The sequence below is a fragment of the Urocitellus parryii genome, chromosome 8, assembly GCF_045843805.1.
Source record: "Urocitellus parryii isolate mUroPar1 chromosome 8, mUroPar1.hap1, whole genome shotgun sequence".
Taxonomy (NCBI): domain Eukaryota; kingdom Metazoa; phylum Chordata; class Mammalia; order Rodentia; family Sciuridae; genus Urocitellus; species Urocitellus parryii.
Window position 1 is genome coordinate 34,278,732 of NC_135538.1, and position 13,038 is coordinate 34,291,769.

General features: G+C 34.6%; 1 protein-coding gene across 1 annotated transcript in view; it reads right to left on the reverse strand.

Moving 5' to 3' along the window:
* Lama2 (laminin subunit alpha 2) overlaps positions 1 to 13,038 on the reverse strand; it is a 555,405-nt gene that overhangs the window by 38,604 nt on the left and 503,763 nt on the right. Inside the window, exons 49-51 of the mRNA XM_077801650.1 lie at positions 9,816 to 9,978; positions 8,830 to 8,974; positions 439 to 577 (exon numbers count right to left, since the gene is read on the reverse strand). Of these exons, the coding sequence (XP_077657776.1) occupies positions 439 to 577; positions 8,830 to 8,974; positions 9,816 to 9,978 (447 nt within the window). The remainder of the gene's footprint in view (positions 1 to 438; positions 578 to 8,829; positions 8,975 to 9,815; positions 9,979 to 13,038) is intronic.

The window sequence follows — 13,038 nt, forward strand, 5'->3', positions numbered from 1 at the left end:
TATGCCATTATAATGCTAATGCTTAGCAATAAAATAGGTTATACTCACAGTATCCTGGAACACTGACTAATTTCCAGAACACTAAGCAATGTCAGAGTGCCATTACCTCCAGCGAATGTGCAAGAAGAACAGCAATTACAAGACCCACATTTGAGTCTGGCTTCTACCTTTAATTACTTTCATAATTCTTTTCAGCAGGTGCATATAAGGGAAGCAGTGATTCTAATCCATCTCCTCAACAAAGATGTCAAACTAATCCTTTGATTTCTAAATCCTGGTGTTGTTCTAACATCCAACATGATTTTTTTTTTAATTAGACCTTTTCTGCTGCTAAAGGTTATATGGCATTCCTATTGTAATTAAACTTCAGAACTCTAGTGAGCAGAATGACCATTTAATTAAAAGTTAATCCTTCATTTTAAATATATGCTAAATTACCTCAAGTTTCTCAGGGTTGGCAGGCCACCAAAATATATTTTGTCATCTGCTTTCAAATCAAGACCAAAGTTGTTTCCAGAAGATGAAGTTGCTATGTTCTCCTCCTGGTTAGTATCTATATCTACAATGGATATGTTGGCTGTAAAGGAAATAGGAAGTTTAATTGGAGCAAACCAATCACACCTATATCATCACTGGTACTTCAAGATAAATTTAGTTCAATTCTGAAATTAACATTGACTTTATCAAGCACTTGTACTATATTTAACCATTTATTAATTGAAGACACAACAGTAACACCAATAGAATAATTACTGACCTTTCCACAAACAAGAGAGCATGAAAATAATGGCTTGAACGTTAAAAAAGGCACATCAATAAAAATAAAAGAGAGAAGTTTATCTGGACGACAAAGAACTACTTGCTATAGTTTTCCATAATATAGGTCAGTAGTCAGAAAATAAATTAGGATGGTGAAGTGCTAAGATGAATGTTAATTAGAAATTAATTTCTAATATTTATTAGAAATATTCTGTGGCTCTTTCTGTAAATGTCAGTGTTTGAAAAACTATTGAAATTTAGAGCCATCTGCAAAGTGGTATGCTCTTGTGTAATATGGTTGTGCATGGAAATGTTGAAATGAGGATCTTTGGTCCTGCAAGACAGTGGGACCCATGTCCATGCTAAATCATGTTTTAGACTTGAAAGCTGAATGTTGTGAGTGAGGGATAGTCCTCAGGCTTTATTGCTTTTCTCTTATGTCTCTCAAGGTATTACTCATGTGCTGAGGATAAGAATTCAGAAATAGGATAAAGGAAAGAAGAGTCATTCCTCTGCTTAGACTGCATTGTTTAGCAATGAAAATTCTTTATCATTGATTTTCCTCCCTCATTTGTAAGCGTCAAGCTGGGATTTTTCTGAATTATGTGCTTTCTCACCACACTATTTACTTCAACCTCTTCACCCAGTTTGGATCCTTGCTGTACATTCAGTTCATTAACATGATAGATTTCACTTCTTTGTCTATGCCTGATGCAGAATCTGAAATATCCCAGGGTTGAACATGGGCACTTTCACCAGTTGGTTATAATGGAATTTCTAAATGTTAATTCTTTAGATTGTAGTTTCTTGGATGTTCCTGGCTCAAATATATTTGGTAAATACTGGGTAAAACAAAGTTAAACATATATCTTAACTTTACAGTTATTTTAACATACTAATATGCAGTGCAATATTTCATAAGAGCAACATAGACTAAGAAGTATTTGACTCTTATTATTTCCTCTCAACTCACATCTTTTAGAATTGATATTATTGGTAACTATAAAAATATTAAATTCTAAATTCTATTGTAGCTGATAGTGCTACCATTCCCAAGGGATGTATCTTCAATAAAATCAAACACAATTGCCACGTAAAAAATGACTCAAATCAATTTCTCAAACCTATTGGTTCCTCAAATTCTCAAAGCAGACGTCTATAAAAACAAACAAATCAACTAAAAAGAACAATTATCCTATTAAAAATAGTTAGCAAGGGAAGATTTTATAATTTAATCATGTTCATAAACTTTAATTTTGTACAAATATTTAATTACTTTAATAAATATAATTAGTTTTTCATACATATATCTTTTAAATTAGACTGGTGGGTAAAAGAAAATAGATTTATAAAACTGTTTCCTAGACTTCTTCATACATATTCCTTTTTATCTAGATCACAAAGAAGTTTTTATATGGTGCTGTTGACTGGAACATGAAAATCGTCTCTTTCTGCAGACTTGGTGGATATTTTAATGGTGTCTGTGAAATGAGATTCTGCCTCTATCACTGACAAGCCAGGGATGGGAGGTAGTTTTCTTCCTTATCCTTGAGTGAATATATGCATTTTTAGAAATCACTCTAAGGAAAATTGATTAAAGAGCAGCAACACAATTCAATTGAAACTCACTGGCCCAGGAGTTCACTCCCGCAGGGAGGTGCAGGACGGCATATTTTTGTTAAGTTAGTTTGGGGCTTTATCCTATCCTTCATATGAGATAGTGACCAAAGTGGATTCCACCGGGAAATGCTAATATTTCCTTTTATTTCTTGTGCCATTTCCTTTCCTTACAGAATAGAAAAATAAGCTATTTATACCAAATTTCAGAGTTGATGAGTTCGGTCATCATTTTTATAGGTAAGCAGGGAAATAAGAGTTTTCATTAAATAACAGACACTTAGTAGGGGCTTAACAAGTAATTTTATGATCAGTGCTGAGTTGTTATATGCTAATTATTTTTACTTTGGTAATTCTTTTTTTTTCTCTCTCTCTCTTAATTTATTGAAAACCTATATAATTGTTCTTAGCTTTGCTTCCATACCAATGCACATCGGGGATATGAGATTATTAGTGATTATGGTTCTACTGATTGACTCCCAGGAAGATGGGGAATGCCCCTGAAGGACTGTATTTGACTTTCAAGGAGGAATAGTTTTATAAGTTAGTTGAGAATAATTAATATAAAACAACTAATCTGGTTATTGAAAAGAAGCAATAATCCAAATTGCTAAAGCCTTATTTCAATTCCTATCCCACTATGCTGTAGAGTATGATATTGCTAAAATCCTTGAGAACACCCCACTCCCTGACACCCCTCACCCCCTTTTCCAGACCCAGTGGAGTACTTTTGGTCCTCATCCTAATCTTTATGCAATATTTGATGCTACTAGCATTCTCAATATTTTGATGCTACGAGTATACCCCTTCCTTCTAGAAATTTCTTCTTTTGGCTCCCAGCATCTTACGCTTTTTAGCTTTTGTTCTCATTTGCCATCTCCTTCCCTGTTTCTTTAAACATTTCTGAGATTTCCATGTTCCCTAATGCCCTTCCTTTTCTCACTTCTGTTTCATCCATCTGAGTAAATTCAAAGTTAACTCAGACTTAATGTGTTGATAACTTAAGAATATGACTGTACCTGATTTTTTCCTAAAAATACAGTTTCAACAGGGGAAGTAGTATCATTTGTGTTTTCCTTCAGTACTAAACATATTCCAAACCAAAATGATGATATTTTTACTCCCAAATATCTATTACCTATTTTACTTGGTGGCATTATGTCTCCCCTTTCAGTCTCCTAAACTAGAAAAGTCACCCTACCCATCATTCACATCTAATTCATCAACATCCTTACTGATTTCTCCTTCTAAATAATGATATTTGTATTATTTTTAGAAACTTTTACCAACATATAATTGACACCTTATACTTTGCCCATGATTAAAATACGCAATCTAACAAGTTTTAAAATTCTTCATACCTATGGAACCCACCACCACAATAAAGAAAATTAACATATTCACAACCCAAATGTGTTCTGTTGCATTGTAACCCTCATTCCCAACCCTCCCTGCATGCCCTATCTATAGGTAGCCTCTATTTGTTTTGTGTGGCTATAGATCAGTTTTCATTTTCTATATCATTTTATATAAATGTATGTTTTGTTTGCCTTATTTTACTCATTAATTATTTTTATATCAAACCATTTTGTATGTCTATTCATATTTTATGAACCAGTAGAATTCCATTGTACGGGCACATAACAATCCATGTATTTCCATTTGCCTACTGATGAATATTTGGTTTCTTTTCAGTTTGGGGACATATCAAATAAAGGTAATATGAATATCATGGCATAAGTCTTTGTATGAATATATGGTTTTAGGTGTTTTGAGTGAATGCCTGGGAATGGGAATGGCTGTTTCATAGGTGGGGGAACCTACAACCTGTTTGCTAATGTTCCTGTGCCATTTTATATCTTCATTAGCAGTGTATGAGGGCTTCAGTTATTCCACATCTTTGCCAGAACTAGTTATGATCAGTCTTTTAAATTTTAGATTTTTTTTTCTTTTGGTACCAGGAATTGAACTCAGGGGCATTCTCTACCACTGAGCCACATCCCTAGCCCTATTTTGTATATTTTATTTAGAGACAGGGTCTCATTGTGGTACTTAGCATGTTGCTTTGCTGAGGCTGGCTTTGAACTTGCAATCCCCCTGCATCAGTCTCCCAAGCCACTGGGATTACAGGCCTGTGCCACTACTCCCAACAAATTTTAGATATTTTAATAACCATGCAGTGGTATCCTATTTTGGATTTATTTTGCATTTTCCTAACATTGAATCCTACCGTAACTCTTATTTCACTGTTTATTAAGTGTGATCTGTGAATACTGATATTGAAGTAAATAATTACATTCTTGTATTTTATTGAGATTTTAATTCCCAACTATAACTAGGAACTATTTCCTTATAACTTTTGTGTCTTTTTCTGTTTGAGCTTTAATGCTTTTATTTTTAATAGAAAAAATAATTTATGTTGCTAGAATAATAAAATGCTTTAAAAGTATCATGAAAATGAGGAACAACCAAAGGCAGGAGAAACCAGAAGTTTTCAACCTAATATAAGAATCTGAGTTCTGAACAACAGAAGTTTTTAGGATTTAATGTGATTTTTTTGAGGGGCAACAGGGTTTGAACTCTGGAGCACTCGACCACTGAGTTATATCCCAGCACTATTTTGTATTTTATTTAGAGACAGAGTCTCACTGAGTTGCTTAGCACCTCACTATTGCTGAGGCTAGCTTTGAAATCATGATCCTCCTGCCTCAGCCTCCTGAGCTGCTGGGATTACAGGCGTGAGCCACTGCACCTAGCTTAATATGATATTTTTTTAATGGTGATAATATGGAGATACATGAGAGCAGTTTATAGGATGATTTATGTCATTAAGACCTAAAATAAAAGTGAGAATGATTGCTAGTACATTTGATAGTATTTAAGAATGCACACATCAATGTCAGTCTAGAGTTAATGTGAACAACATGATGGAGATATGTGAAAGAGAAGGTATCAGTTAATTGAGCCAAAGGAATCAAGCTAGAGAACAGGACTCAAGCAGAGGATACTATATGGAAAAGAAAAGACAAAGTCCTTCAGATTTTTGGATCAGAGAGTACAAACAATGTAGGTCTAGTGAAATCTGGAAAAATTGCACCAGTGGAGGAAAGAACTTTTCACTTTTCACATTGAGTTACAATAAACCAAAAACATATTTTAACTGCTTTCAAGTTTGTACAGTATTATAAGTCGACCTTTGACTAACATTATTTAAGACTACAGGACTCTTGATCACTCACTTTATTGGACAGAGAGTCTACATATTTGACTGATTATAGAAACTGGTATTTCCAAGATTTATAGAAATTATTCTGCTAGGTAGGCAAATCATTTCATCCTGATTTTTTTTTGCATTCTAGATTTATCTTTTTAACACATTATTATCTTTAGAGTTTATAGCACTAGGCAATTCAGCCAAGTGTTCCTGAGTTTTTCTTTTTTACCTTTCCCACAGTGTATATATGGACCTTTTCCTTTTTTCTTCAGACCTATTATTCTTCTATCTCTCACCTTTCTCTAGTCTCCATTTATTTTCTACTTTTATAGTCAATGAAAAATTAGGACATCTGGAGAGAATAATCTCAAAATCCCATCCCATAGCTACAAACTTATCTCTAACTTTACTTCTTCTTTCATCTTGTCTCTGGGAGCAAAGGTTTCTTTCTGTCTCAGATTGAGCCCTCTCTTTCCACATGGGTGCAATGCTCTCAGGCTTTCTAAGGGCTTGCTCATGCTGTATTCATTATTTCTTTTTGTATTTCTAATTGCTTCCTCTTCCTCTAATTGCTGCCTCTTTCTCCAATTGCATCCTTTGTAGCCTACAGACATGATCAAGAATCATTCATTCAATCTACTCCTCAAGCACTTATTGAGTAATTACTATGTGCTAAGAACTGATGGAGAAAAATAACATTTTTCTCACCTGTGATCCGATCCTTGCCTTCAAACTCCATAACCCCCATTTTTGCTATGACCCTTTCTTTCTTCTGGATTTTAGTGCCAAACTTTCTTAAGAATCAGTCTACACTTATGGTGTCTGCTTTCCCATAGTACTTTATGACCTAAACTTGCTCTTGACTCTCACAGTGGCCACTTCACCATTTTTTCCAAAGCCCCCAGTGATGATGGATATCTTTTTAATATTTGTGTTTTCCAGGGCTTTGGGCCATTTTATTCTAGACATAACTGCTTGGATTTTTCTCATCGCTATTCACAGGCAACTACTGAGATTTAATGACGATTCCCAGTTGTCTATCTCTTACAGAACTCTGTGATCCTCAGATACATATAACTAATTCCTGCCAATTACACATTTCCCTAGGCTGCTGAAGGTACTAAAAGTACCTTGTGTACCGAATGTCCAAAATAGAACTCAGCATCTTTTCCAGAAACCTGTTATTTTCCCTGTATTTAAAAGCTGCTTGAGGGGCTGGGGATGTGGCTCAAGCGGTAGCGCGCTCGCCTGGCATGCGTGCGGTCCGGGTTCGATCCTCAGCACCACATACCAACAAAGATGTTGTGTCCGCCGAGAACTAAAAAATAAATATTAAAAAATTCTCTCTCTCTCTCTCTCTCTCTCTGTCTCTCCTCTCTCACTCTCTCTTTAAAAAAAAATTAAAAAATAAAAGCTGCTTGAATAGCACTGACATAATCTTGTTATCTAAGGAAAAACAAAACAAAACAAAAAAGAAATCATTCTATAACTTTTTTTTTAAGTTAGCCTCCACATGGTGTATATCACAAAAGTCTTCAGTTTTAAGATACTTAATACCTTTCAACTCCATTCTTTCTTCTCCATTCTCACAGCCATTAACTTACTTTTCTTTCTTCTCACTGTCTACCTGGTTTACTGCATACTGCGGAAGCATCCTAAACTGTCACTAAAATGTAAATCTGATGATGTTACTTCCTAGGACCCCTATAGTTCTGGAAAGCTAAACACATTCACTTAGCTTGCAAGGCCCTTTATGTACTGGCTTTGTTACCTCAGCCTTATCTGATAATTTTCTGCCAACATTCATCCATTGAGCCTAAGGATTCACTTACAGTCACTAATTTGTTTCCCAAAATGTTTCACAAAATGCTAGTACTGCAGGAATGGATGTTTTTCTGTGATTAAGTGAGTTCGGGGAAAACTTGGTAAAATGAGTTAAACATTATTACTGAACAACTAAGCCAAGCCTGGAACATGCATCCATCATACATGGGAGCAAGGTATTTGTCAGAATTCCAACAGAAGCTCAAAATTAGTTTTTGTCTTAATAACACTCCAAGGAAATGTAGCTGGGAAATGATATATTCTGCTCTCTGATAGTGACAGACCTTCCGGTAACTTTTTCACCACTCTGAAATGTCCTCCTGTGCCTTTCATCCAGCTAACTCTTCAACTCCTGCTTGAGCTTCAGGGCCACTGCCAGGACGTGACCTCTCCTTTCCCTTAAACAATAATGTCTTCCCTTCCCTTAAACATTGACATCTTCTTATGACTATTAATCTGCTACATGCATCTCTATCAGCAATTAGTGCCGTATAGCCTCTGACCACTGAATCTTGTCTAACTCACCCAGTAGACTGCAAGCTTGTTGAAGGCAAAGGCATGTTTTAGTATGTAGTGGGTGACTAGCAGAAATTTGTTAATTGCAGGAATTAATGATGATACAAAGTTAAATCTAAATTGTCATGCAATGTTACATGAACATCATCAACATTAATTAAGTCTAATTATATTAGCAAATAATAAATGCTTCATTTTAGATATAGGTAATACCACAGTACACAGAATTCAGGGAATGATACCTAAATAGCAATAGCACCATGTTAAGAATAAATAGACCTGGCTTCCTGCCTTGGTTGTGGAATCTTATGTACACATGACTGCAACCACGTATTAAGTTTGTGTATTTCCCTTTTTCCAGAAACAGAACAAAATACCTCCTTATGTTATCAAACAAAATAATGTTTGTAGAAGTGTTTTTAAAAGTCCCAGAACCATACAAATGTCATTTTATTGTTAATCAATTATTTACTCAAACACATACAGATCTTTTTGACATTTCTAAAGAGCAAAGATCTGGTAGCTATGCTCTTCCACCCCTACATGTTCTACTGCAGAATTCTTTAAAGGAAACATCTTGAAAAACTGAAAATAACAGAAAAGCACACAACATTTTTCAAGCCTATTATGGGATATAATTTTACAAGTTGTAAGACAGTTTTATGCTTTCAAATTAAGCTCTCAGTTTCAAAAGAAAATGACAGGGAAGCATTTGGCTCTTCAATCAGTCTTGTCTAATCCAAACTACCTATAACGAAGCCAAGAAATGACTGTATCAATTTTTCTCAGAACTTGTGAGTAGCTGAAATTACACCCAGGGTCTTTCTCCTGATTAGGTTCATGGGTACTTTGGATGGCATGATTAAGGCCCATACTACATTATTACTATAAAAACTCACCTTGTTTTTGAATTCTTGACAGGGTGAATGATTTCCATCTTCCATCATTATGGTTTTGATTGCTGACAACGGAAGCCATTCCTGACCCCAGATCATAGCTGACTTTTATGTGCCCATCACTGAGCTCTACACTCATGAAATCTTTCTATTAATAGAGTAAAAAATAATACATCAATGATTAGACACACAGAGAAACATATGGGTATTCACTTTTTTTATGGCATTTATAATAGGGCCTTGTCGCTAAATTGCTCAATATGTTGCTCGGTAACAGAAATACCCTTTGGAAATAGAACTCCTGTTAATATTTTGTGAATTTTCATGGATGTTATGTTATGGTGCAAATCATCCCAAACAAACTGTAAGACGTATTCTATCATTAGAGCACTACAAAGTGGGTTCCTTTGAAACATGTTAAGTAAACAAAAACGCAGGTTCCCTGAAAAAAAATTGCTAAGAAATATTGACCTGAAAAAGTAAGGGCAAAAAAACATTTAGAATCACCTTTCAACTTAGTTCTTTGGAAAAAAAAAAAGAAAATAGTTTTTCTGCTGTACAATTTTATACTGGGAAAATATTTACTGTCTGCTTCTCTTAAAGGATTATATAAGAAGTTATATTGAAAATAAATGACAATTAAATTGTATCCATAATTGAAGTTATCAATAAAAATATATAAGCATCATCTGCAGCACCCACCTTTGACTACCATATAGTCATCCCAGACCCATTTTTTATATTTTTAATTGTAGTTGGACACACTACCTTTATTTTATTTATTTTTATGTGGTGCTGAGGATCCAACCCAGTGCTTCCCAAATGGTAGTTGAGCACTCTACCACTGAGCCACAACCCAAGCCCATCCCAGACTTTTTAAACAATAACTGATGATTTTTACAAATAAGTGATAACTGTACTGGAATTTTACAAAAAGAAGCAAATACATTATCAATTATGAAAACTCTGACTGTGCATGTTTTCTTTACCAGGTCTCTTGTGGCAAGGTACATGAGGAGAGCACTTGATGAAAATGTCCGGAACTTGAACATGACAGTGGAGATATTGGGGTACCAGCGAATGGGGCGGCTGACCAATGCATAACCTTCTCCATCAAACTGAATAGTCCCTTCACTGTCTTCCACCTGAGGACTGAAAGGAAACATCTCACATGAATTAGACCTACTCTGTCCATCATCATTCAATGTATCAAACTGAGACTAGATTGTAAGCTTTGGTAGAGCAGAAACCATGCCCAATATGTCTTCTATTCTTCTGCTTCTCACCACCTCTACTACTATCATTTTATAACAAAAAATAACCATCTTTCACCTGGACTTCATTAGGTGTTCAAAAGTAGGTAATAATGGGTACTTCAAATTTTTTTTATGTTTAGATGATGCAATTGGTGAATAGTTATATTGGTGTTTAAGCTTATCTTATTGCTATTTGTGAAAACTGGTGGAGTTTGGGGATAGGTTGAAAGTCTATAATTAGACTTCCCAAATGCATAATATAATGGACTATCAGACCCCTAATCTCTGAATATTCACCATCCAGTAGATTTTCTTAGAACAGATTAGACTTCAACAATGAAGGATGCCTGTATTTAATTGTGTATTTTTTTTAATCTGTGTCCTTCACTTCTAGAAGCTCTGTGAGACCATCTAGAAATTACAGGCCAGTCCTCATGTGATGGGATTCAACATCTACGTAGCATTTGGCTCAAAGAAGCCAGTATGCATTTGTAGGGTAAAGAAGATTTTAGTATAGACAAGTTCTTCAAGAGAATACATGCTTACTCAGTATTGATTGAATAATTATACCTAAGTCTTGTGGTGCAGTTTAATTTTTTTTCAAATGATGTTATATATCTACCTATCTTATCTATTTAATCACTATTGATATCATGGGGATATTGTTTTAAACTTACAGTATCTGCATGTTAGGATATATTTAATCTCTGAACCTGGAGTGTTGTATCAGCTTGAGCATAGAAAGAGAGATTGAGAAATATTATTGTATTATCATTATAAAACAACAGGAGTCTAAAATACTATTTTTATGAAATAATGTTTAATGAGAAAATATATAGTGAACAAAAACTTAATGGGCTTGTGTAGAAAGAGCTGTTACATACTTAGCATTCTGTTCCTGGACTAGAGAGATAAAAGCACTAAAGATAAAGCAAAAGATGCTTTTTCAATACTCATGAGAAATGCTAACTGGAAGACTGAGTAAATCAACCTCTTACGAGTAGAACTGATAGTGAATAAATTGGCTATTATGACGCCTTCCTTCATGATGATAATGAATACATTACTTTCTGGAGCAATGCATTAGTGATGAGAAAATGTTGCTGAAAATCTACCTAGAAGTTCCCTAAAGTTCTCAATTACTAGAATTTTTCATTATATACAGGTAGGTTACCAATGCAACCCAAGAAAGAGTTGTGGGAATCCCTGTTGACTGTTTTATTGATACTTTGGCCCAATACAGTGTTACTTATAACTTTAAAAAATATCCAAATCAAAAACATTAAAGTCTCACAATACAAGGTGAGCATAGGTTGGAGAATCAAAACAAAAATATTACATTTTATTTTTCATATACAAAAACTTTGAATACTTGTACCCTGGTGTCCTTATGTCTCTAATCTACCAACTCCCTCAACAGGTAATAGAAAAAACAACAGATTAGATGGCAAGTACCCTGGAGTCTACTATGAAATCTCATGAAGGTCTTGCTACAAGTCTCTAAATAGTTTCATGTCTAAGTTTCTCAACTGTGATATTATAAGTTAGATCACTTATAGGATTCTTAAGCCCCTTCAACTCTAACGCTGAGGAGATTCTCTTACTAAAGCAATAGACAAACTAAGGAAAAGAGTTTTGTGTAGAAGTGAGTGGCATACAGATAGATGTACTTAATTATTCGATGATAATAGCCTAAAAAACAATTCTAGGCTTGGTGACTTTGGGATGAGGGACAACAAATTCTTCCAGGTATATTCTGTAATAATTCAACAGCTAACATTATACTAGATTTTTCCTAAATTGATTTTGAGCACATTTACCAGAAAAAGTAACTAGTATATTAATAACTGAAAGCATCTTAACTTCCCTTATTTTTCTCTGTTGAACCTGGATGTTTGGTCAAGTTACAAAGGATTAACTGTGCTATTTTGAAACCACCATTTTATTCTGTAGTTAACAAGCAGTTATGTATGATGGCTTTTGGTATTTAAAATTTCATCATAATTTTAATGTTTAGCTAAATACATTTTACTTTCAGCATTTTTTTTCTGTATTTTAATCTTAATGTGATTTTTGGCAGTTTAAGAAAAATGAGATACATTTTAAAATATACCATTGACAAAGTAATCTTTCCAAAGTATAACAATAATTATAACCCTTCTATTGACTACTGAATAAATACAAATTTCTAAAACTGACACTCTAGGTCTTCTACAAAGTTTTCCAATCTAGTTCTTTTAGCTTCATGTTTTACATCTTTTCTATAAATTCACTTTTGCCCTTTAACTGGAACAATTGGTCATTATGTTAAAAATGTGATCCGTGTTTTCCTGAAAAGAAAACAGAACACAAACAATACCTAAAGCTCTAAAAAATGATTCTTAAAAATACCAGTGTTTATGAGAAAATAGTTTGGGGAAGATCATTCAAAATTTATGCAACCACATAATCAGAGCATTCACAAAAAAAAATGACAGTCCTAATAAAAATATTTGCACAGCTCAAAAAGATACATTAAAAAAAAATCTAAAAACAGAGAATCATTCCAGAAACAGAACTTCACCTTCAAAGGAAAAGGTGAAGGCAGTTTGACTACCTGGAGTGTAAGGAAGGGTTGACCCTGCAGGGTGACCATGTGCTCAAAATGCACTGTGATAGAGGAGAACTGGGCAATGAACATTTCCGAGCTGGAATGCTTTGCCAAAGCCAGCTGAGGACAAGTGTGCAGGTGAAATGGCTTTGTATGCAGGCTGCACTATGGGCTCGGTATCCTGATCTCAGCGTCCGCAGACTGTTAGGTTGCTTTGCATTCTGCTATCCTTACTTGACATGCAAAACATTAACCTGATGGGAAGGACTGGGTACAAACCCATGTGACCTCTGTTTGTTACTTGTATTGTTCTCCCACTAACCAATCCTGTATGAGCAAGTTCACACTTATTCAGCATTTTACAAA